This window comes from Schistocerca nitens, chromosome 2 (genome assembly GCF_023898315.1).
Source record: "Schistocerca nitens isolate TAMUIC-IGC-003100 chromosome 2, iqSchNite1.1, whole genome shotgun sequence".
Classification (NCBI taxonomy): domain Eukaryota; kingdom Metazoa; phylum Arthropoda; class Insecta; order Orthoptera; family Acrididae; genus Schistocerca; species Schistocerca nitens.
The window spans coordinates 213,929,585-213,953,162 of NC_064615.1; the positions used below are offsets into that span (position 1 = coordinate 213,929,585).

General features: G+C 39.4%; 1 protein-coding gene across 1 annotated transcript in view; it reads left to right on the forward strand.

Moving 5' to 3' along the window:
- The window catches only part of LOC126234331 (uncharacterized), a 198,931-nt gene that overhangs the window by 158,621 nt on the left and 16,732 nt on the right, over positions 1-23,578 (forward strand). Inside the window, exon 5 of the mRNA XM_049943016.1 lies at positions 20,542-20,683. Coding sequence (XP_049798973.1) covers positions 20,542-20,683 — 142 coding nt within the window. The remainder of the gene's footprint in view (positions 1-20,541; positions 20,684-23,578) is intronic.

Genomic DNA, 23,578 nt, shown 5'->3' on the forward strand with positions numbered 1-23,578 from the left:
TTAATTATGACTAAGAGGAAGAGCAGATTATGGCAGTTATAACTTGACTTAATGCCTGAAGTCTTATTACACAGAAATAAAATTACACAAAACACAGAAACTCTCATGAAAAAAATAGAAATTTACGCCCGAAAATGTGATAAAACTATGAAAATATTGTTACATGGAATAACTCCACTGTAATCCGCACATGTTATTGGTTATAGACAAAAACACAACTGAAATTAGGGGCCTAATTAAAACATTCATACTTTCTGGCATTGTACGTTTATTTCCTAGTTTTACAGGAATTCAGAATCAATATGCCGATTTCACGTAGACTACCTTTTGTAAGTGAGGTGGAAAGGCAGGAAAAATTGATGGTACAGCATTTTCCCTGATCCGAACACTCGAAACTGAAGTTCGGTCAATATCTTCTTCTCGAAAATGCTGGGAACATATTTTGCTCCATTTGTTAGGTATCCAGTCTTTCCTTCTTACCATATGAACCCACAGAGCTCTACGAGCTTCATTGATCGGAAATCTGAAATAAAATAAGAAGGAAACAGTTTCACGAAACGTAAACAAGGCCGCACGTCTCACGAATATAAACGACAAATATTTTACGAACGGGGCCACTTACGCATGGAACGTGATTCCTTTTAACTTGGTAGCACTATTCCAACGGTTAGTACACCCGTAAACAACGCAAACCGGCATTATAAAATGAAAAAAACTCCCGCAGCTCTACACAGTAGCACAATCGGAAACGAGTCTTTTGACCAAACTGCAATGGCGGAGCTCGGTGTCTGTCGGCTTCAAGTTTGTGACGTCATGGCATCTCCCCTCCTTATACCTCCATGGGCAGGACACTTAGAAGATGCAACAAGTCCACTAAAGAGACAGCTTACATTACACTCGTTCGTCCTCTGTTAGAATACTGCTGCGCGGTGTGGGATCCTTACCAGGTGGGATTAACAGAGGACATCGAAAGGGTGCAAAAAAAGGGCAGCTCGTTTTGTATTATCACGTAATAGGGGAGAGTGTGTGGCAGATATGATACGCGAGTTGGGATGGAAGTCATTAAAGCAAAGACGTTTTTTGTCGCGGCGAGATCTATTTACGAAATTTCAGTCACCAACTTTCTCTTCCGAATGCGAAAATATTTTGTTGAGCCCAACCTACATAGGTAGGAATGATCATCAAAATAAAATAAGAGAAATCAGAGCTCGAACAGAAAGGTTTAGGTGTTCGTTTTTCCCGTGCGCTGTTCGGGAGTGGAATGGTAGGGAGATAGTATGATTGTGGTTCGATGAACCCTCTGCCAAGCACTTAAATGTGAATTGCAGAGTAATCATGTAGATGTAGAGTTGTCACCCAGTTTAATTCAATTTTCTATTTTTTTCAAAATCATGCATGTGCTCTCATAGCGAAACTTCAACTTTCATGTGGAATAACATCATCAGTTATGAGTTGTATTGTGTTACTCAGCAGTTTTGCTTGAGATGTGGCACTTTAGTGGCAAAGGAAATGCGCAATTTACAACAACAAAACACCGTGCATGCACAAGCGTTTGCAAATAGCAAAAATATGTCGAAGGCCGTAGGGCAAAGACTATGAAATTCTTCGTAACAATAAACTGCTTGCTATGAGCATGATGTCATAAATGTTCACATTAGGTTCGTTTGACCAGTTGCCAGCGGGCTGTTGCGCATGCGCAGTTGACTCGCGTATAAGCAGTACCTTCTCCCGCTTCTCGCTACTTGAAGTTTGGGTGTTAGCTGTATCGGCAGTAGCAGCAAGCAGCCAGATGCAAACGAGAAAAATTTTTCTCGCGCGCCCTAGCTGCCAGATTCGCGCATGCATAGAGTTGTCTGAGTTGTAGTGGGGAGGGGGGTAGTCTCCACGTGACCCGTGTTTACGTTAAGTGATTTCGCTGCTTTTCTTCGTGTACAGCTCGCACGTCAAATGAAAACTAAACGAATTTCTGTGACCGAGAGCTATGAAGTGAATTAAAATACATTCACATAATTACGGAGGGCAAAAATATTAGTTTCAGTTTTCTGATTTTATTTTATTTCCAAGTTAGTAGCAGTAAAGCATTAATCGCCTTGCAGAACAGTGCAGTTATTTTTGCAATTCTGCTAAAGAAATTTGGCTTTATTAATCTTTCCGCTGAGGCAATCATTTAATTTGAAACGAAGTGTTTCATTCTACAGTATTGGATACTTCCAACTGTTAGCTGAATTTCAAGTGCACGTAATCATCTTCTGCCATGTATGGCATTATGCCATAATAAAAGACCAAAAACGAGATCGTAGAGTACTGGTACTACAAGAAAATTTACATCCTAAAAACCACACTGAAAAGCTTAATATCAGATGGAACCTACTTCATTGTGATTCTGGAAAAGCCAATTTGCACTTCAAGCCGAATTGTGCATTTTAGTATGGTTTACGAAGTTCCAATGCTCTTTGGAGTATACTCTAATGCCCTGTTTCTTTTATGGTGTAATGTAAGCTCTCTTAGTGCTTTATACACGAACATGCGGGATTCCTACACCACTGCAGTTGCACATGCACAATAATGCCTGTTTTTTGGCGCTCTGGTAAATCGAACCTATTTCTAACAGTCTCCGAATAGTATTGCGAACGGTGGTTAGAAAAGCGTTACTTTCAAACTCAATTTCTTTTCACGTAAGATGAATTACGTTACGTGTGAGAAAGTGGGATGGATTTCTAAATCACAGAGCTTTCGAAACTGAACAGTTTGAGGACCAGCCATTTGCAAAAATTTCGAGCCAAGACATTTATGTCATAATTTTACATTTTCTTGCACATTTATGTGATGTATACTTTACAAGTATAACACACGCAAAAAAAAGATCAGTATTACATGTGAAAGCTTAGCATCTGTTGTAACGTGTTAATCTTAGCGACCAATATTATATGTGAAAGCTTAGCTTTTCTTGTAGATATACGGTACTGTGTACATTAATGTAAAGCGTTACGTAACCAGTGAGCTTGCTATTGGCTGACTTTAACACGTGTCCTATGCTCTCAATAGCTGCTGTGATCGGGTGCCGAGATCTCGTGACTTAAGAAATGACTGGCTTACAAAAGGACATCGCAACCTCGGTTTCAACGCTCCGGAAACTAAAGCGCTGTGTTTGGTGCAATTCGAATTTATACTTTCGTAATACGAAAATATGCAGCGTATATGTTGCTGCAAATGAAAAGGTCTCTCCAAAACTTCTCTTCCCCGACTTTTTTTTTTTTTCCGGGAAGTTCTACGCGATTGTATAAAACGTAAACGATTCAAAAGATTGACAAGTTTTACTGTTCCGAGGGAAAATCTACGGAAAACCTACTGTCACTTAGCAGAGAAAAAGTGTATTTTCGCCTGGGAAAAAGCGTATTTTTTAAACGGGATATCCGGGAATTTTTTTTTTCCTTGTCCCCGTATACACCCTGGAAATTGAGCCCTCCACAATATCAAAGAAATTCTCATTTCAGTCTCGGTGCATTCTGATATCAAATCAGTGAAAACAGATAAGGCTAAAAAGTAAAAATAAATAAGTAAATAAATCTCTTGGATCTTTATGGAACCCAGGATTCACCACCATTCGTGGATATTTAGAGAGTAAAAATTGTTGTGCTGGCAGTTGGTTATAAAACAGAAGTAAATGATGCAGGAGCTGCCACTTCTATCATCCAGTCAAAAGTAAACATTGAGAAAATTTTAAAAGCTTACATTCCACACCATCAAAAATCCAAATGAGGTGGAATCTGAGGTGTACAGACAGAGATTTATGAAGATAAACTGTTAGCTGAAATAATATCACCAATAAAAGTAATACATGTTTGATTATGAACAAAGTTATAGCATCAAAACAATAGCCAAGTGTGCGCAGAACCAAAGGCTAATCTGCAATGTTCCAGTTGACTTCAGATTGTTGAGAACTGCCGGTCTCCTATAGAGGAACTGATCCTTACAGACCAACTGATAACTAATTAGATGCACAACAGTTCTACAGCGGCATATCTTCAATCATAATGATCCTGGAACGGGCAAAGAGAGGTGATGATATTGACTTGACAACTGTTTGAGGTTCAAATTAAAATTTGCTACATTTTGATGATAGGCTCACATAGTTCCAAGATCCACCACCAAAATAAGATATTCATTTTTCCCAACATAAAAATGACTCTTAAAATATTACAGAGGGGTGCCTGAACTCAAATAGTCAGTGTTTTCCACAAGACGTAACAGATGATTAAATAGTAATAGGTGTGGTTATGGAAACATGTTTCAGGCCAAAGTTCAAAGTTAATTTTAAAAATTTCAATGTCATTAGAGATGACGAACACATGGTGAAGGAGGAGGAGCAACATTCTTTCTAAGAAATGCTTTTCCACATCAGAGACCACATTTGAATACTGTTTTAAGACAACTGTTAACTGTGGCAGTATGCAGAAACTCCCAATAAATCCCCTCATTATATTATTTGTACATAAAATGGCCAAACTTAAGAATATACTAAAAACAGTGAAGAAATCTAATCAATAAATTACAGCTACTGTACATTATTTGCGAACAATGGAAAATCCTGGATGGAGTGTAACAATATTATAAAAAGGATAGTTGCTGCCCATCATGTAGTGGAGATGCGGAGTCACAAATAGGCACAACAATAAGACTGTTGGAAAGGAAGCTTTTGGCCAACAAAGCCTTTGTCAAAAATAGACAACATATGTACACCCATTTACGCAAACGCAACTCACACAAACATGATCAGTCCCTCGCAGCTGAGACCAGATTCAATATTTGCAGATTACATTATTTGCAAACTACATATGTATATGTGACTTCAGTGCCCACCTTACTGTATGGGAATATTACTGCAGCTAGTTTGTTAATGGTTATGACAATTATAGTATAGTTGTAATTTATGATGGATCACCAGTGGTAATTCCAACTGTAGACAAAAGACCAAATACATTAGATCTCACAATCACTTCAGCAGTTTTAAAAGTGTGGCAGAATGGGGAGTAAAACCCTATTCGTTAGAATCAAACCATTATGCTATAATCGTAGGAAAAAAAAAAAGAGAGATGACTTTACTCCATGAATATTACAGAAACAACAGCTGAAACATAAAAGAAGAAATTCAGGAATACTTTGTTAGATAGAGTAAAAGGTACTGATCTGAAACTTTCTGGTCAAGAATGCTATAATAAAGCTCTCATTGTAGTTAATGATGATGCACACAGCTCTATCCCAAGACATAAAATAAAGACATAAAATAGTGGTCACAGATAGAAGTCATGTAATATTCTGTTAGAATGTTGATTCTCAAAGGCAGTAGCAAGATGAAGATTGCCATTGAGGCGAAAGAGGAAAATTGAAATGTTTTTTTTATTATTGCTTATCGATTTCAGTAACAGAGTGATCATCTTCAGTACTAAAATGAAATAAAACACACAAAGCCGTATGATAAATGTTCTCATATTGTGAGCAACTGTCATTGCACTATATAAGTGCTCACCCAAAGTTATGATAACATTTTTCAACTTGGGGAGACACCTAGCACATGAAGAACTCTCAAAAATAGGTTGTTTTTATCATCATCTGCTCATCGAGCAGGACACTAACAGGCAATTTTTGATTGCCACAAGCCACACTCCTCCGGATTTAACGTCACAGCTTAATCAGCTTGCATAGAGAGGCTAAGGGCTGATATCTCAATGACCTTGAAGAGATAGAGAAATTCTGCAGTCAAAAATCACTTCACAGTTTCCTACTCAGTTAGTCATGAGGATGAAGAGCAGCCATTTTTGAGGGTTCTTCGTGGGTTGACTGTCTCTCCAAGTTGAAAAATGAGACATCCATCAGTCTCCCAGGATGACATCAACACACCTTTCACTGTGTGCTTATATAGTGCCATGATAGTTGCTCTTAATATAAGAATATTTTTCCATTCAGTTTATATTGAAATAGATGTATTTGGATTTGATACACCACAGGGCATAGTTCTGTGATCTTGTTTTAGCTTTCAGTACCAGGAGGACAAGAGTTTTTAATGAGAAATAAGTGTATTTTAAATGTCTACTACAGTTTTCCTAAAGATAACATGGTTTCATTAACAAATATATATATAGATAAGTCTATTCTTTTGGTACACAAGCAATTCGAAATTGTTTGTAAATCCATCCAACAACCTAGTTAGCACTAGTAGCATTCATATTATCTTGCACTGCGTTTTTATGGCAATGTATATTTAATGCTACAATTCTGTATTTTATTTAATATAAATCTCTGTCCAACCCACTGTATTCTAATGTACAAATAAAAGCTCTGTATCATAAATCTATTCAATAAAGAGGTTGTTGATGGCATCCACCACAAACACAGAACTTAGCTGTTTATTTATTTATTTCTTACTCTGCCAATCCACCTGTGATAAACACACAAGGATATGGAATGTGTCAGTAAACAATCTGTAGTTAGGTTGTATAAAACCAGTCAATCACACAGAAGTAATACTCCTTGTTTGCATTATACGTATCTGGTAAGAATGACAGATTACAGCAAACATTAGACACATAGAGTGAAAAACAAATACAAAACCAGTGAAAATAACTATGAACATTACAGGAGTATGGTAACAATATAATGAAAAGGAAAGTTACTGCTCACCGTATAGTGGAGTTGCTGAGTCACAGATAGGCACAACAAAAGACTGCCACATATAGCTTTCGGCCAATGAGGACTTTGTTGAAAGTAGACATCTATTTTTGACAAAGGCCTTGTTGGCTGAAAGCTTATCTGTGACAGTCTTTTGTTGTGCCTATCTGTGACTCAGCATCTCCATATATGGTGAGCAGCAAATTTCCTTTTCATAATATTTTGACATTCCATCCTTGATTTTCCATTGTTTGATTTTTTCATGAGTATGGTATCTACATCATGGCTCAAACTTTCACTATGGTATATCGCACTCACAATTTCTGGTCCACAGATCTATTAGGTTTTTTCATTGTGGCTAAGAAAACTCTACAAAACTGTAGAATGACCTTTCCAATAGAAATTGCTTCTGATGTTCCCTAAAAGAGGAATGTTTACCAAATTCACTTTTAATATCTGGAGGGACAACATTAAGAACTTTTGCACCTGATAACCGCACACCCTTTTGCACCATAGTCAGGTTTTTACAATCATTGTGGAAATTGTACTTTTCTCCTAGTAATGTATCCATGGTATTCACTATTTTTTTTTTTTTACAAAACTCTGTATTTTTGCTGATGAGACACATAAGAGGAAATATGTACTGGGAACTAACAGTAAAAATTTTCTTGTTTCCAGAAAAGGGTTCTACAACTACATCTAGAGACTATGAAGCTCATTATTCTTACAGCACGTTTTTGGGCCAAGAGTATTTTCTTCGCTAGTGTTTGGTTTTCTCAAAATATAATATCATATGTTATAAGAGAATGGAAATATCCGTATTATGCTGCTTTCACTGTGTGTATATTTTCGCTTTTGGAGAGAACTTGCAGGGCAAACAGCGATGAGCTGAGTCTCTTCTGAAGATTTATTATATGATGAGACCAGTTTACTCTGTAGTCAATTACAGTACCAAAAAAATGGTTGTTTCAACTCTTTCTGTTGTTTCTGTGCCACACTTCACAGTTAACTCGTCCTTAGTTTTTGCAGTTTCAGTGAACTGAATATAGTTAGTCTTATCGAAGTTCAACAAGGGTCCATTGATGCTAAACAATTTCATTAAATCAATAAGATTATTCGTAACAGATCCATGAAGATCTTCACATTATGACCCTCAATCATACTGTTGGTGTCATCAGCAAAATTGGTAAAAAAAAGTACTGTAGTTTTGTACACAAAGCCAGGTCACATAAATGTGAGGAGCAGTAAAGCACCAAGACTGAATCCTTGGAGCACTCCACATTTAATGGCTCTCCAATTAGAAGAAACCAGCCCACTATGGATGTCATCAGTACTATCTACTACTACTTTCTGCTTTTATCTTTGAGGTATGATTCTAAGCACATATTTGCTATGCCCCTTATTCCTAATAGGCCTGCCTTCTGTAATAGGTTTTTGTAAGCAGCTGGCTCAGTTTGAATATTACCTGCTAGTTGGCACGTTCTTCACTGTAAACACCTATGTTTGATGTTATATTTGGTGTATGATTATATGAGTCCACTGGACTTAGTCTTGGTATGAATGTTACCTTGTGAAGCTCAATGTTCTCTGTTGGAAATTGGGACATATGTTTTTGCATCGCTCATTTATGTTTGACTTTATGTGTTTTTATTTTATTTAACTACTGAAGAAGATCACTCTAATTGAAATCGACATACAATAATAAGAAACAGTTCCAAAATTATATGACCAGTACTCAACTCTTCTAATGAAATCCATCCTTTTTTTTTAATAAAAAAAAGCTATCAAAGATAGAATTTACAAATAATACTACCAGTCATGAAACTTGGAAAGTATTCAAATAATAATCCCAATATTATGAAAAGGATAGCTCGGTTGCTATTCACCATATAGCAGAGATGTTGAGTCGCTGATAGGCACAACAAAAAGATTGTCAAACAAGTATGCTTTTGGCTAAAAAGGCCTTCATTGGAATTAGACGACATACCACAAACACAACTCATACACACATGACCACAGTCTTTGACATCCGAGGCCAGAGTCTGGCCTTGGCAACCAAAGACTGTGGTCTTGTGTGTACGAGTTGTGTTTGTGTGAGTGTATGTGTGTATGTTGTTTAATTCTGATTACAGCCTTTTTGGCTGAAAGATTACTTGTTTGACTGTATTTTTGTTCACCTATCTGCGACTCAGCATTTCAGCTATATGGTGAATAGCAAGCTATCCTCTCCATAATTTTGTCATTATTCCATCATGGATTTTCCATTGTCAAATAACAATCAACTGCTTTGTCCCTGTGTATCAGAAATACTCCAGTAAGAACAGTCATACTGTGATTAAACTGGTGGATAGTATCAAATAGACTTTTGGTGGATGGTATCAAATAGACTGTTAGTCCAAACACAATTTGGGTTTTGTAGAGGAAATGTTACTTCAGATAGTTTAACATTATTATATGCAGATATAACTAGAGACTGGAAAAAAGGAAACAAAGTGGCAGCATTGTTATCAGATATCACTGGGGCCTGTGATCATGTACTGGTACCAACCTTACAACAAAAACTGATGTCATTAGGTCTTCCAGAAACTTTCAGTTTTGGAATACGTTCATTGCATCATAAAACCCCCATTATTGTTTATAACTTACACGAGAGACTTATAAATGTTATTTCAGCCACCATCATACTGCAGTGTGTGGATAATGTCTGCATTTATGCTAAAGGACAACTGGGATTAGAAACATTGTGTACCCTATCCGTGATCAACCTATGTCCTATATATTACTATGGGTGCTAATGCTTATATGTGTGTCCGAGTCTCCCTTTTTTGTGAAAGGCTGTTCCATTGCAGTTTCCTTATCATTTCTGTGATATTACTTGTTCTTCTGTACTATCCCATTAACTGTTTGGCTGCCTTCCATTGGTACTTGTTCTGTCTCCTTAGACAGGTGTCTTTGCAGGGGATCCCATATTCCTGTCGTGTTCTCCAGTTGGTGTCTGCCAAGTGTTCTTTGTATTCTTACTTTCACACTTCAGCACCCCCATTAACGTGTGCAGAGACATATATACCTTGTTTATTGCCTTCCTGCAGACAGGAACAGGATCCAAAACAAATCCCCAAAAATGGAGATAACCAACACCATTTAATTTGTGCAATTATGGCAATGTCCATACAACACAACACATAGTCATGCCCAAACTGCCTCAAGTAGTGCAGCCTCATAGACCCCATTCAGCAACTCCTAATGCAGGTGTGGACTAAACTAGTCTGACTAATCTGTTCTGTTTTGTACATACATACTCGCCTTTTTTCTGTTGTTTGTTGTAAGTGTATTTGTCTTTTGTATTCATATAACTTGTACTCTTTCTTTAATTTGTCATTTGGTACATCTGATATAAATTAGAGAAGTTGTAAATGCAAAAGACTACTCAGCTCTATTTTGCCTGTGTAATTTATGGATGTTTTGAAGCAGAGTTTGCAAATATCAGACTGGTGCATGCACTTCCATCTGTTACAAGTGTTAAAGGCAGCTTGTGTCATCATGTTTTGATGTACTGATACAAGACCTTTGTTAGCATGTGTGACTTGCTTTGCTGTTGTAAGAAGACTGACCAGTGCACAAGGAACAACAAACCACATGACACTGATTCCTTGGTTGAACTGGATCGTCATGCACACTAATCTATCTATGCTAGTGTAAACATTTTACTAGTATACCAGTAACATAATATTAAGGAATCATATGCCACTGAGTACTCAAAAATAATTTTATGATAGTGAATCCCTCCAAATCTCCAGTGGTCTTTAACTTTCTGCCAAAATCATGTTTGCTTATATCTTGTACCTGTTCTAGTGATTGACTAGTTCCAGAATAGGTGCAGCTGAACACTTCCAACCATTCAAAACAATGTTGGAAACCACATCAATAAGGTGCTCACTGAAGGCCATGTCCCATGTGATAACTACTTAGTGTTTGCTTGTGGCTTTACTGTGGATTTATTTGAACATCTCTTTTCAGTTGTGGAGTAGCCGTGTATCAGTATGTAGTTGTTGGTGTGTACAAAAAAATGATGTGGTATGTTTCTTACTGAAGAAGGGTGCAATATCAATAGCTGAGTTACAGTGTCCAGTTTCTTATTTGTATATTTATCAACTGCTCAACACTTCCTCTGCATAGCAAGTGATTTTCTTTGCTCATGCCGTTGTTTGTATTTCACTCAAGATTGTCCATTATCATATTAAAATGTACTCTTTTTGTCAAGCTATAGTGCAAAATGTCATATTTGTTTGAGATTTTGTTTGTTCCCATTTCTGCTAATGAGTTTGACTGTACTATTTGAATAAGTTGATTTAAATTAATGTAGCTCTCATTTATTGATAAATGGACAGTGTCTTATTATCTTAAGGAAATATAGCATCTCTGAGTTGCCATAATGGATAAGAATATCCATTTCTGAATACCAAGTAAGGTGGCGCAGTGGTTAGCACACTGGACTCGCATCCGGGAGAATGACGGTTCAAACCCACATCCGACCATCCTGATTTAGGTTTTCTGTGATTTCCCTAAATTGCTTCAAGCAAATGCCAGGATGGTTTCTTTGAAAGTGCATGGCCGACTTCCTTCCCCATCCTTCCCTAATCCGATGGGACGGATGACCTCCCCCAAATCAATAAACCAAACAACATTTCTGAATGACACTTTCATTCAACAGTGGAGTGTGCACTATTGTGAAAACTTCCTAACTGATTAAAACCGTGTGTCAGACTTGAACTTAAATTGGTAAGGGTCATTCTTCTCAGTCTAGCATTGTTTTAATGTGTTGGGAAGTTTCATATTCTGTATACCTTCCACATACTTCTATGTGCACAGATTATACTTTCAATTACAAGAATGAAGGCTAATTACATGCAATGTTTTAAAACAGGAATACTCATTTTTGTCAACCTGACTTTAAGACAAGGAAAATGTCTGTCAAAGGGCAGTTTACGATGAAAAACAGACAGCTATTTCAAGTAAAGACTACATCTAGAAGTAGATAGAGGACTGAGACATGCATAGTGATATAAAGTATAATGGAAATGTCTCATCATTTACGCAACTGACAGCTGTCATTAGAAAAAAAAAACACACACACACACTCTCTCTCTCTCTCTCTCTCTCTCTCTCTCTCTCTCTCTCTCTCTCTCTCTCTAACGAGATCCACATAAATTATCATTGGTTATCAAAAAAGGAACATGACATTAATTGCTAATCAGACAACTTCATTCAATTTTTGTGCTTGTATTTCATCTCGAATTTTATATTCAAAGTAAATGACAAATATTGTTGTTGTTTTGGTCTTCAGCTCAAAGACAGATTTGATTTAGCTTTCCACAATCAACTATCTTCTTCATCTCTACATAAGTACTGCAGCCTCCATCCATGAGGTCCTGATTACTGTATTCATGCCTAGGTCTCCCTCTATAATTTTTCCCTTCCATTGCCAAACTGACAATTCCTTGATGCCTCACAATGAGTTCTATTACTATGTTATCAGGAAACCTCAATTCTATATTTCTCCTCCTCAACCTCCATTTCCAAACTTCTCTTTGGTTTCCTTTACTGATTGCTCGGTGTGAAGAATGAATAACATGAGAGACAAGCAACAACCCCTCTCAGTCCCTTCTCATCTGCTGCTTGCCTTTTGTGTTCTTTGACTCTCTGACAGCAGTCTATTTTCTGTACAATTTATAAATAACCTTTAAATCCCTATATTTATCCCCAATAGATTTAGAATTTTGAAGAGTATATTCTAGTCAGCATTATCATTGCTTTTTTAAAAATCTACAAATTCTGTAAATGCAGTGTCTGTGTTGTTAACAAGAATGATGCAGTGTTCATTCGAACACACATGTACATCTGAAGGAACAGGCACTGCAGCGACTACAGCCATTATGAAATACATGAAATGTATTTGCAGTTGCAAATGTGAATGACCATCATCTGTATAAGGGAAAGATGACAGCAAAAATTTTTGCCACATCGGGACTCAAACCCGGATTACCAACTTTTTCACGGCCAGACTCAAACTTCCATATGTTGTCATTCCTGCATCACAACCTGTGTACTCATACGCACATTACGTAATACCCTCACGGAGGGCGTTTTAATTGACAGACGCTGCCAGGTATCAGCAGATAAATATGATATTGCAGTGCTTGTGTTGTTAAGAAGAACGGTGCAGTGTTCCTTTGGACATGTATACATGTTCGAAGGAAAATAGTATCATTCTTCTTAGTGCATGCGTGTCCAAAGGAACAATGCATTGTTCTTCTTAACAACACTGGCACTGCAATATCATAATTATCTGCCAATACCAGGCAGCGACTTCGAATCAAAATGTCCTCCCCTGTACGAGAATTACATAATGTGTGTACGAGTACAAGTTGTGATGCAGGAACAGTGACATATGGAAGTTTGGGTCTAGCCATAAATTGTACATGGATACCCAAAGCAGTTAAGGCGACTCCTCATGTAAAGCAGGAAATCTGGGTTTGAGTCCTGGTCTGGCAAAAATTTTCATTGTCATCATTCCCCTATACAGCTGATGGTTGTTTGCATTCATAACTGCAAATACATTTCACATATTTCTAGTTGCCGCAGTGCCTGTTTTCTAGGACTTGCACGCATGTCCAGTGGAGCATTGAATTGTCCTTGTTAACAACATGGCACTGCAACACTGTATTCATCAGCCAGTACTAGCCAGTGACTTTAAATTAAAATTTTCTCCTCTGTCCAGCTTTACTGTATGGTTAAATGATGATGGCGTCCTCTTGGGTAAAATATTCTGGAGGTAAAATAGTCCCCCATTCGGATCTCCGGGCGGAGACTACTCAGGAGGACGTCGTTATCAGGAGAAAGAAAACTGGCGTTCTACGGATCAGAGCGTGGAATGTCAGATCCCTTAATCGGGCAGGTAGGTTAGAAAATTTAAAAAGGGAAATGGATAGGTCAAAGGTAGATATAGGGGGAATTAGTGAAGTTCGGTGGCAGGAGGAACAAGACTTTTGGTCAGGTGAATACAGGGTTATAAATACAAAATCAAATAGGGGTAATGCAGGAGTAGGTTTAATAATGAATAAAAAAATAGGAGTGTGGGTAAGCTACTACAAACAGCATAGTGAACACGTTATTGTGGCCAAGATAGACACGAAGCCCACGCCTACTACAGTAGTACAAGTTTATATGCCAACTAGCTCTGCAGATGACGAAGAAATTGATGAAATGTATGATGAGATAAAAGAAATTATTCAGGTAGTGAAGGGAGACGAAAATTTAATAGTCATGGGTGACTGGAATTCGAGAGTAGGAAAAGGGAAGAGAAGGAAACATAGTAAGTGAATACGGATTGGGGGTAAGAAATGAAAGAGGAAGCCGTCTGGTAGAATTTTGTACTGAGCATAACTTAATCATGACTTGGTTCAAGAATCATGAGAGAAGGTTGTATACATGGAAGAATCCTGGAGATACTAGAAGATATCAGATAGATTATATAATGGTAAGACAGAGATTTAGGAACCAGGTTTTAAATTGTAAGACATTTCCAGGGGCAGATGTGGACCCTGACCACAATCTATTGGTTATGAACTGTAGATTAAAACTGAAGAAACTGCAAAAAGGTGGGAATTTAAGGAGATGGGACCTGGATAAACTGTTTAAACCAGAGGTTGTACAGAGTTTCAGGGAGAGCATAAGGGAACAACTGACAGGAATGGGGGAAAGAAATACAGTAGAAGAAGAATGGGTAGCTCTAAGGGATGAAGTAGTGAAGGCAGCAGAGGATCAAGTAGGTAAAAAGACGAGGGCTAGTAGAAATCCTTGGATAACAGAAGAAATGTTGAATTTAATTGATGAAAGGAGAAAATATAAAAATGCAGTAAATGAAGCATGCAAAATGGAATACAAACGTCTCAAAAATGAGATCGACAGGAAGTGCAAAATGGCTAATCAGGGATGGCTAGAGGACAAAAGTAAGGATATAGAGGCTTATCTCACTAGGGGTAAGATAAATACTGCCTACAGGAAAATTAAAGAGACCTTTGGAGAGAAGAGAACCACTTGTATGAATATCAAGAACTCAGATGGAAACCCAGTTCTAAGCAAAGAAGGGAAAGCAGAAAGGTGGAAGGAATATAAAGAGGGGCTATACAAGGGTCATGTACTTGAGGACAATGTTATGGAAATCGAAGAGGATGTAGACGAAGATGAAATGGGAGATACGATACTGCGTTATGAGTTTGACAGGACACTGAAAGACCTTATGTCCATTATAATTATCCGGGCTGTTATGCCGTGGTCGGTTGATGAATTTTGTCTCAGTTCCCAACGTTTCGTCTCAGACTGCGGGAGATATCTTCAAGGGGGTCTGTAGGTCGATGGAAGGTCCGACACACCCACTGGCTCGCAACTGACTACCGCTAAATTCCGTGTCTGCGACGTCACGTGATTTGAAAACGTCAGTGCAATTGGCCGCTGTCCGTCGCCGTCCGTCTTCACAGCACAAACGTGTCATCCACGTATCGGAACCATACCTTTGGTTTTTTGCTGGCAGTACCTGAGGCCTGTTCTTCGAATTTCTCTATAAAGAAGTTTGCAATTACGGGACTTAGGGGGCTTCCCATAGCCACGCCATCCGTTTGCTCATAAAACTGTTCATTCCACTTGAAGTATGTGGTCGTCAAACAACACTTAAACAGTTCTGAAATATCGGCAGGGAAAATTCGATCCAGCTGTTCCAATGCATCATTAAGTGGAACCATGGTAAACAGCGATACCACATTGAAGCTGACCAATATGTCCTCCGGCTGGACCACTATGCCATCCAATCTGCTGATGAAATGTGTCGAATTCTTTATATAAGAGTCCGATCGGCCCACCTGTGGTTTCAACAGCGTAGTCAAAAACTTGGCTAACGAGTAGGTGGGCGAACCAATGGCACTTAGTATCGGTCTTAATGGCACATTTTCTTTATGAATTTTGGGCAATCCATAAAGCCTCGGTGGTAGCGAAACCGAATTGCAGAGACCTTTCTGTACACTCTCTTGAATGGAGGACTTTTTTATTAACCGCGACACAGTTCTGAGAACGTTGTTAGTGGGGTCCTTATTCAGCTTCCTATATGCTTGCAGATCCAGTAGATCAGTAATTTTACTCTGATAGTCGGCCACATCCATAACCACCGTTGCGCTTCCTTTGTCAGCTGGGAGAACCAAAACACTATCGTCGTCATTCAGGAGTTTTAAAGCTCTTCTCTCACCCACAGTTATATTACTTTTCGGCGGTTTTGCATTGGCTAATATTCTCACTGTTTCTGTACGGATTTCTTCAGCTGTTACAGAATCCACACTGCGAATTCCTGCTTCTACACTGGCTATAATTTCTTCCGTGGGCACAAAACGCGGACTAACAGCAAAATTTCCTCCCTTGGCAAGCACAGATGTCTCATCGTCAGATAACGAACGTTTGGACAAATTGATAACGGTCCGGGAAATGTCTAAATGCCGAACAGTGTGATTAGGTAGCAAATTATCAAACTACTTCTTCTGTCTACTAGACGTTGTCAACATACGCTTCCCCATGGTATCATGCAGTAGTCTATCAATTTTATCCCAGTCACTGCTGCACAGTTTATTACTGATCGTAATATGGAGATACATTAACTTACAGTTTGTGCTTGCCAAGTCCCGTCGGCTCTGCTGAATGCGCTCTCGTAGTAAGGCCTCCTCAGTCCGTTTGAAAATGCGTTGTGCCTTTCCCGAATAGAACAGTCGCTTTATCTTCAGAAACTTCGGTATAATGCCTACGGCTCTGCAACGAGACAGGAATGTGAGGGAACACAAATGCTGCACTCTCTTCTTCTGGAGTCCTTCCAGGCGTCGCACTTCTCTTGACATCTCCTCCCCGTAGAGGCGTCTGATACTAAAATGTAGACTTTCACGGCCGGAAATATCATGTCCATTATAATTATCCGGGCCGAAATAAAACGTGCGTTGAGGCAGCCACGCAGAAATCATACTGACGTACAGGCTACTGCAAAATCTAAGGTTTTCCTGCCGTTTGTTAAAAATGTAACGGAAAGAATAGGGAGGATCTTGACGAAGCGGAATATTACCGTAATTTACAAGCCCACCAGGAAGATACAGGAATACCTTAAGCCTGCCAAGGACGCTCGCAAACCTTTGGAAAAAGCTGGAGTGTATAGGGTCCCATGCAGCTGTGGTGATGTTTATGTGGGTACCACTAAAAGAACTGTTTCTAAACGTTTGGAAGAGCACAAGGGAAATTGTAGAAGAGGAGAAACGGAACGATCAGCTGTTGCAGAGCATGCTTTCCAGCCAGGGAACCACAGTATTCGTTTCGAGGAGACGCAAGTACTAGCGGCCACAAGCGGATACTACGAAAGGCTCTACAGGGAGGCAATCGAAATCGCTAAACACCCAAATAATTTCAACCGAAAGGAGGAGGGCGTGAAATTAAACGGTATATGGATGCCGGTGTTAAAGAAGATGTGTACCACCCGTCCATGGCAACGGCGATCGACGGCGACGGACAGCGGCCAATTGCACTGATGTTTTCAAAACACGTGACGTCACACCGCGGCGCGGGAGCGCGCGGACACGGAATTTAGCGGCAGCCAGCAGCGAGCCAGTGGGTGTGTTGGACCTTCCATCGACCTACGGACCCCCTTGAAGATGTCTCCCGCAGTCGGAGACGAAACGTTGGGAATTGAGACAAAATTCATCAACCGACCACGGCATAACAGCCCGGATAATTATAATGGACATGATATTTCCGGCCGTGAAAGTCTACATTTTAGTATGAAAGACCTTAGTCGAAACAAGGCCCCGGGAGTAGACAACATTCCATTAGAACTACTGACGGCCTTGGGAGAGCCAGTCCTGACAAAAATCTACCTTCTGGTGAGCAAGATGTGTGAGACAGGCGAAATACCCTCCAATTTCAAGAAGAATATAATAATTCCAATCCCAAAGAAAACAGGTGTTGACAGATGTGAAAATTACCGAACTATTAGTTTAATAACTCACAGCTGCAGAATATTAACACGAATTCTTTACAGACGAATGGAAAAACTGGTAGAAGCCGACCTCGGGGAAGATCAGTTTGGATTCCGTAGAAATATTGGAACACGTGAGGCAATACTGACCTTACGACTTATCTTAGAAGAAAGATTAAGGAAAGGCAAACCTACGTTTCTAGCATTTGTAGACTTAGAGAAAGCTTTTGACAATGTTGACTGGAATACTCTCTTTCAAATTTTAAAGGTAGCTGGGATAAAATACAAGGAGCGAAAGGGTATTTACAATTTTTACAGAAACCAGATGGTAGTTATAAGAGTTGAGGGGCATGAAAGGGAAGCAGTGGTTGGGAAGGGAGTGAGACAGGGTTGTAGCCTCTTCCTGATGTTATTCAATCTGTATATTGAGCAAGCAGTAAAGGAAACAAAAGAAAAATTCGGAGTAGGAGTTAAAATCCATGGAGAAGAAATAAAAACTTTGAGGTTCGCTGATGACATTGTAATTCTGTCAGAGACAGCAAAGGACTTGGAAGAGCAGTTGAACGGAATGGACAGTGTCTTGAAAGGAGGATATAACATGGAAATCAACAAAAGCAAAATGAGGATAATGGACTGTAGTTGAATTAAATCGGGTGATGCTGAGGGAATTAGATTAGGAAATGAGACACTTAAAGTAGTAAAGGAGTTTTGCTATTTGGGGAGCAAAATAACTGATGATGTTCGAAGTAGAGAAGATATAAAATGTAGACTGGCAATGGCAAGGAAAGCGTTTCTGAAGAAGAGAAATTTGTTAACATCGAGTATAGATTTAAGTGTCAGGAAGTCGTTTCTGAAAGTATTTGTATGTTGTGTAGCCATGTATGGAAGTGAAACATGGACGATAAATAGTTTGGACAAGAAGAGAATAGAAGCTTTCAAAATGTTGTGCTACAGAAGAATGCTGAAGATTAGATGGATAGATCACATAACTAATGAGGAAGTACTGAATAGAAATGGGGAGAAGAGAAATTTGTGGCACAACTTGACTAGAAGAAGGGATCGGTTGGTAGGACATGTTCTCAGGCATCAAGGGATCACAAATTTAGCATTGGAGGGCAGCGTGGAGGGTAAAAATCGTAGAGGGAGGCCAAGAGATGAATACACCAAGCAGATTCAGAAGGATGTAGGTTGCAGTAGGATCTGGGAGATGAAGAAGCTTGCAGAGGATAGGGTAGCATGGAGAGCTGCATCAATCCAGTCTCAGGACCGAAGACCACAACAACAACACCTCTGTACAGGAACTGCATAATGTGTTTACAAGTATAGGTTGTGTCATGGGAACAGTTACATGTGGAAGTTTGGGTCTGGCCGCGAGTCGTGCATGGATAGCCAGATCCGTTAAGTGAACTGCTCACATAAAGTGGGAAATTCATGTTCAATTCCTGGTCTGGCACAAGTTTTCATTGTCCTCATTCCTTTCTACAGCTGGTCGTTATTCATATTTGCAACTATGAATTAAGTAAAACCCCATTTTTACGTTTCTGCGTTTTACATTTACCCACTTTTGATTTTCATTTTTGTCGGTTCCAACAGAAGTACTGTCATCTCAATACAATGCTTTCCTATCATTAACGATTGTGTGTTACAACATTTCCTGCATTTTAAGTTTTCTTTGACATCACAAACTTTAACATTCATTTTCATACAGATTTTGGCTAAAAGTGCATCATATTCCTCCTCAAAGTCAGCCTTTGAATAAAGCAGAAAATGCAGACTACCTGCAGAGTTATTGACCATGTAATGTAGAATTAGTGCAGTAAGCGAGATTTTCATTGTTAGTTTGTTGGGTAATAGCAGCCTGTATTATAGGTTTGCAGTTTTTGGAAGGATGGGAAGGTATGCTGAGTCCCTGCCTTAGCGATATCCAGCAACAGCCTTCCTTCTGCTAATTGTGTTGTACTGCAACAGCTTTAATTTAATTTACAGTCATTTACACAAATAAACACCACTTTTGAAGACAGCTGTCTCTATAATGGGCTTTCACAAATTATTTTTACTTCCACATCAAATATTCTAATTCGTACTAAGTGCCCAGTCCTCTGGTTGGTACGACCTGACGTCAGACATAAACATTCCTCCTCAAGATGCTTCATAACAAGACAACAATTTCCACCCTCTTTCTCACTCAGGATGTCCCTGAGCCGAGTGACCTCCTCATTAGCAACAAGCTGTCATTTCATGCCTATTGTTCTCTCTTTACGAAGATTGCCAACTTAAGTGTTTTAACCAATATTGTGTTTCTAGTTTTAATTACTGTAATTTTGTAATGATTATCAATAATAAGTCTCACATTATAACACAAATATCTTTCTAATGTGGTTTCACGAAAAACTTTTGCTTCCATGTTTTATTTACACTACTGAACATGATCAGAATGAAGAGGGAAATATGCATGCATGCATGCATGTTTGTGTGTGTGTCATCACTTGGCCACTGCCTTTGTGGTTGATGCTTTGTATACCGTGAAGAGAGAAGTTGAGCTACGTGCTGTTACGAAGAAACAAAATCAATTAATTATTTCAGATTTTTTTATTAGTCAAAATTTAACAACATAAACAGAGTGGCAGTAATAGTAATTTATTCATTTTTGCTTGTTGTGTTTCCTATGCCTCCCAGTATTTTACACTTTCCTGCATTTTTCACTTTTTTGGGTCTTTCCGCTGAAAAGTGTAAAAACAGGATCTTACAATAGCTTTCTTCAGTCTTCTTCTAAATATTATTTGTAATAATAATACTTGCATTTTTTAACAATTCTGTTACAGCAAGTGCGTCAACTGCTTGCGCCTTGGATTGGAGTTGTGTTTGTGGGAATGATAGTGGTCGTCATTAGTTTGATTGCCTATGGTGTCACAGGTGAAGGATCAACAACCCTGTTTGTGTGTACAGGACTTGCTATACAAATCCGTGAGTACACTACCTCACAATATGCTCGTTAATGCCCTGTATGATAATTATATGTTTTTAGAGACAATTCAGACAAAATTGAAGTGGTATTGTAAATTAAATATCATGTGCTTTCAATCTCATGTTTGGTTGTGTAGTTTCAGCTATAGCATGTGGGTAGAAGTTAACTATTATTAATCAAAGTTTACTCATTAACTTAGGACTGTTCTGCCATCTTCCATCGGCATGCAAGTATATCAAATCAGATTTCATTATTTTTCTCAATTATGGGATTATAGCTCAGTGTTGCTTTAGGATATGCTCCATTTGATCATATATAGTAATACTTTGAGTAAGGTGGAAAAGGTATTACTACCACCATTGTTTTGGGTTTGTAAACATAAAATGTAGGAAGGGAAAGGAAAGGGAAAAGATGGATTGGAAATTGTGACAGTTAGCCACACAGGGCGTTGTTAACCACTTCTCATGAGCAGTTGCCTTAACCTCTTTGACCGTATGGATACTGACGCAAAATGTGTTCGTAGTTGTGAATATGGACTACCATCAGCTGTATAAAGGAATGACAACAATGAAAATTTGTGCCACAATGGGACTCGAATCCAGATTTCCCACTTATCGCTAATCTGGATTTGATCCCAGACCGGCACAAATTTTCATTGTCATCATTCCATTATAAGCTGATGGTAGTCCATATCTTTAATTGCGAATACATTTCATGTCTTTCATAATGACTGTAGTCACTGAAGTGCTTGCTCTTTCAGACATGCATGCATTGCTGAAGGAACTTTGCATTGGAATTCGGACACTGCAATATCATATGGATACGATCCCTGACTGACTCAAATTTCCAACTTGTCAAACATTGAAATGCAGCTTATTATTACTATTATTATTATTATTATTATTATTATTATTATTATTATTGTTGTTGTTGTTTGATAATGAATGGATGTATCTCTAATTAGCATGTAAAATATTACACACACACACACACACACACACACACACACACACACACACACACACTGCTGGAAAAAAAAAATAATTGGTACATCCTTTTAAAGCTTTCTGATTCACTCAAGATTTATTGTTGCAACAGTGCATATGGAGTACTTGAAATGATTACGTTTACAGATCAATAGCACAAGCAGTTCTGAGGTACCAGGTATCTACGCATGCTGCAACCCCCTATTAGTAAGTGATGTAGTCTCCACAGGCAGCAATGCAAGCACTGATTCTGGCATCCAGTCGATTGTGCAGATAGTGAATACTGTCCTGGAATACGTTATGCCACACCTGCTTGACATGTTCACATAGTTCTGTAAGAGTTGTTGGTTGGCGAGTCATATGGGTCACATCTCGCACCATCATATCCCTCACTTGCTAAATTGGAGATAGTGCTGGCCAGGGAAGTTGCTGTACTTTGCATAGCACACTGGGCTTCACAGGCAGAGTGGGGGTGAGCACTAGCTCACTGGAACAACACATCTGCTTCCTGTTGTAAGGACGAGTCTAACAAAATTCTGCACATACCGAACACTGGTTAGTGTCACCTTCAGAAATCCCAAAGTTGTAACATTTAAACGTGTATGTGACCATAGTCCCACTGCTAATAACCAGTTTTCAAGAGTTCCTGTTGTCATGTGGAGTCTCACAAGCGCTCTTATCTGTGCTGTGGTAGCTGTACGAACTGCGTCCGTGGCTCATGGTCTTGCGGTAGCATTCTTGCTTCCCGCACAGGGTCCCGGGTTTGATTCCTGGCGGGGTCAGGGATTTTCTCAGCCTCGCGATGACTGGATGTTGTGTGTCTTTAATCATAATCATCATTGACTTGCAAGTTGCCAAAGTGGCGTCAGCTACCCCGCATGGGGTCTCCCGGCCAACAATGCCGTATGATCGTTTCATTTTTTGTACGATCTGCCACTGCTGTTCTTAAAATATGATGATCCGGGGGGGGGGGGGGGGGGGGGCTCTGTGCTGTGTGGACATCCAGAACCTTGTCTACATTTGTGGGAATGTTCACTAGACCACTGTTACACAACTAATGCAGAAATTCTCCGAAAGGACCATCCTGCCACTCAGGAGGCCACAATTTGACCCCTTTCAAAATCACTCATTTGGCTGTGGGAACCGTGAGTGCATCTCCGTGGCGTGGTTGCCTGCTTGCTTCATATGTTTTCACCATGCTGAGCCTTCTGACCTTGAGCATTCCTTATTAATGGGTAGACACAGATGGCGCTCTGGTAATAATGCCGCTATGCTAACTGTTGGCTGATGTTGAAACCATTATCAGCACATATGCCATCCCCCATATATGTCATCATCGAGGCAAGATAAATATCATCTTTCCAGGTGTTCTAATTCCCCCCCCCCCTTCCCCCTCGGCAGTCTATATTGGTCTAGCCTACTTCAGTAAACTGTCAGAGACTTCCTGGCAGATTAAAACTGTGTGTCGGATCGAGACTCGAACTCGGGACCTGAGGGGGTGTGAGTCGTGCTTGGGTAGCTCAGTTGGTAGAGCACTTGCCCGCGAAAGGCAAAGGTCCCGAGTTCGAGTCTCGGTCCGGCACACAATTTTAATCTGCCAGGAAGTTTCATATCAGCGCACACTCCACTGCAGAGTGAAAATCTCATTCTGGAAACATCCCCCACGCTGTGGCTAAGCCATGTCTTCGCAATATCCTTTCTTTCAGGAGTGCTAGTTCTGCAAGGTTCACAGGAGAGCTTCTGTAAAGTTTTGAAGGTAGGAGACGAGGTACTGGCAGAACTAGAGCTGTGAGGAAAGGGTGTGAGTCGTGCTTGGGTAGCTCAGTTGGTAGAGCACTTGCCCGTGAAAGGCAAAGGTCCCGAGTTCACTCCACCTCATTCAGGAAAAATGTTTTTATGGTACCTGGT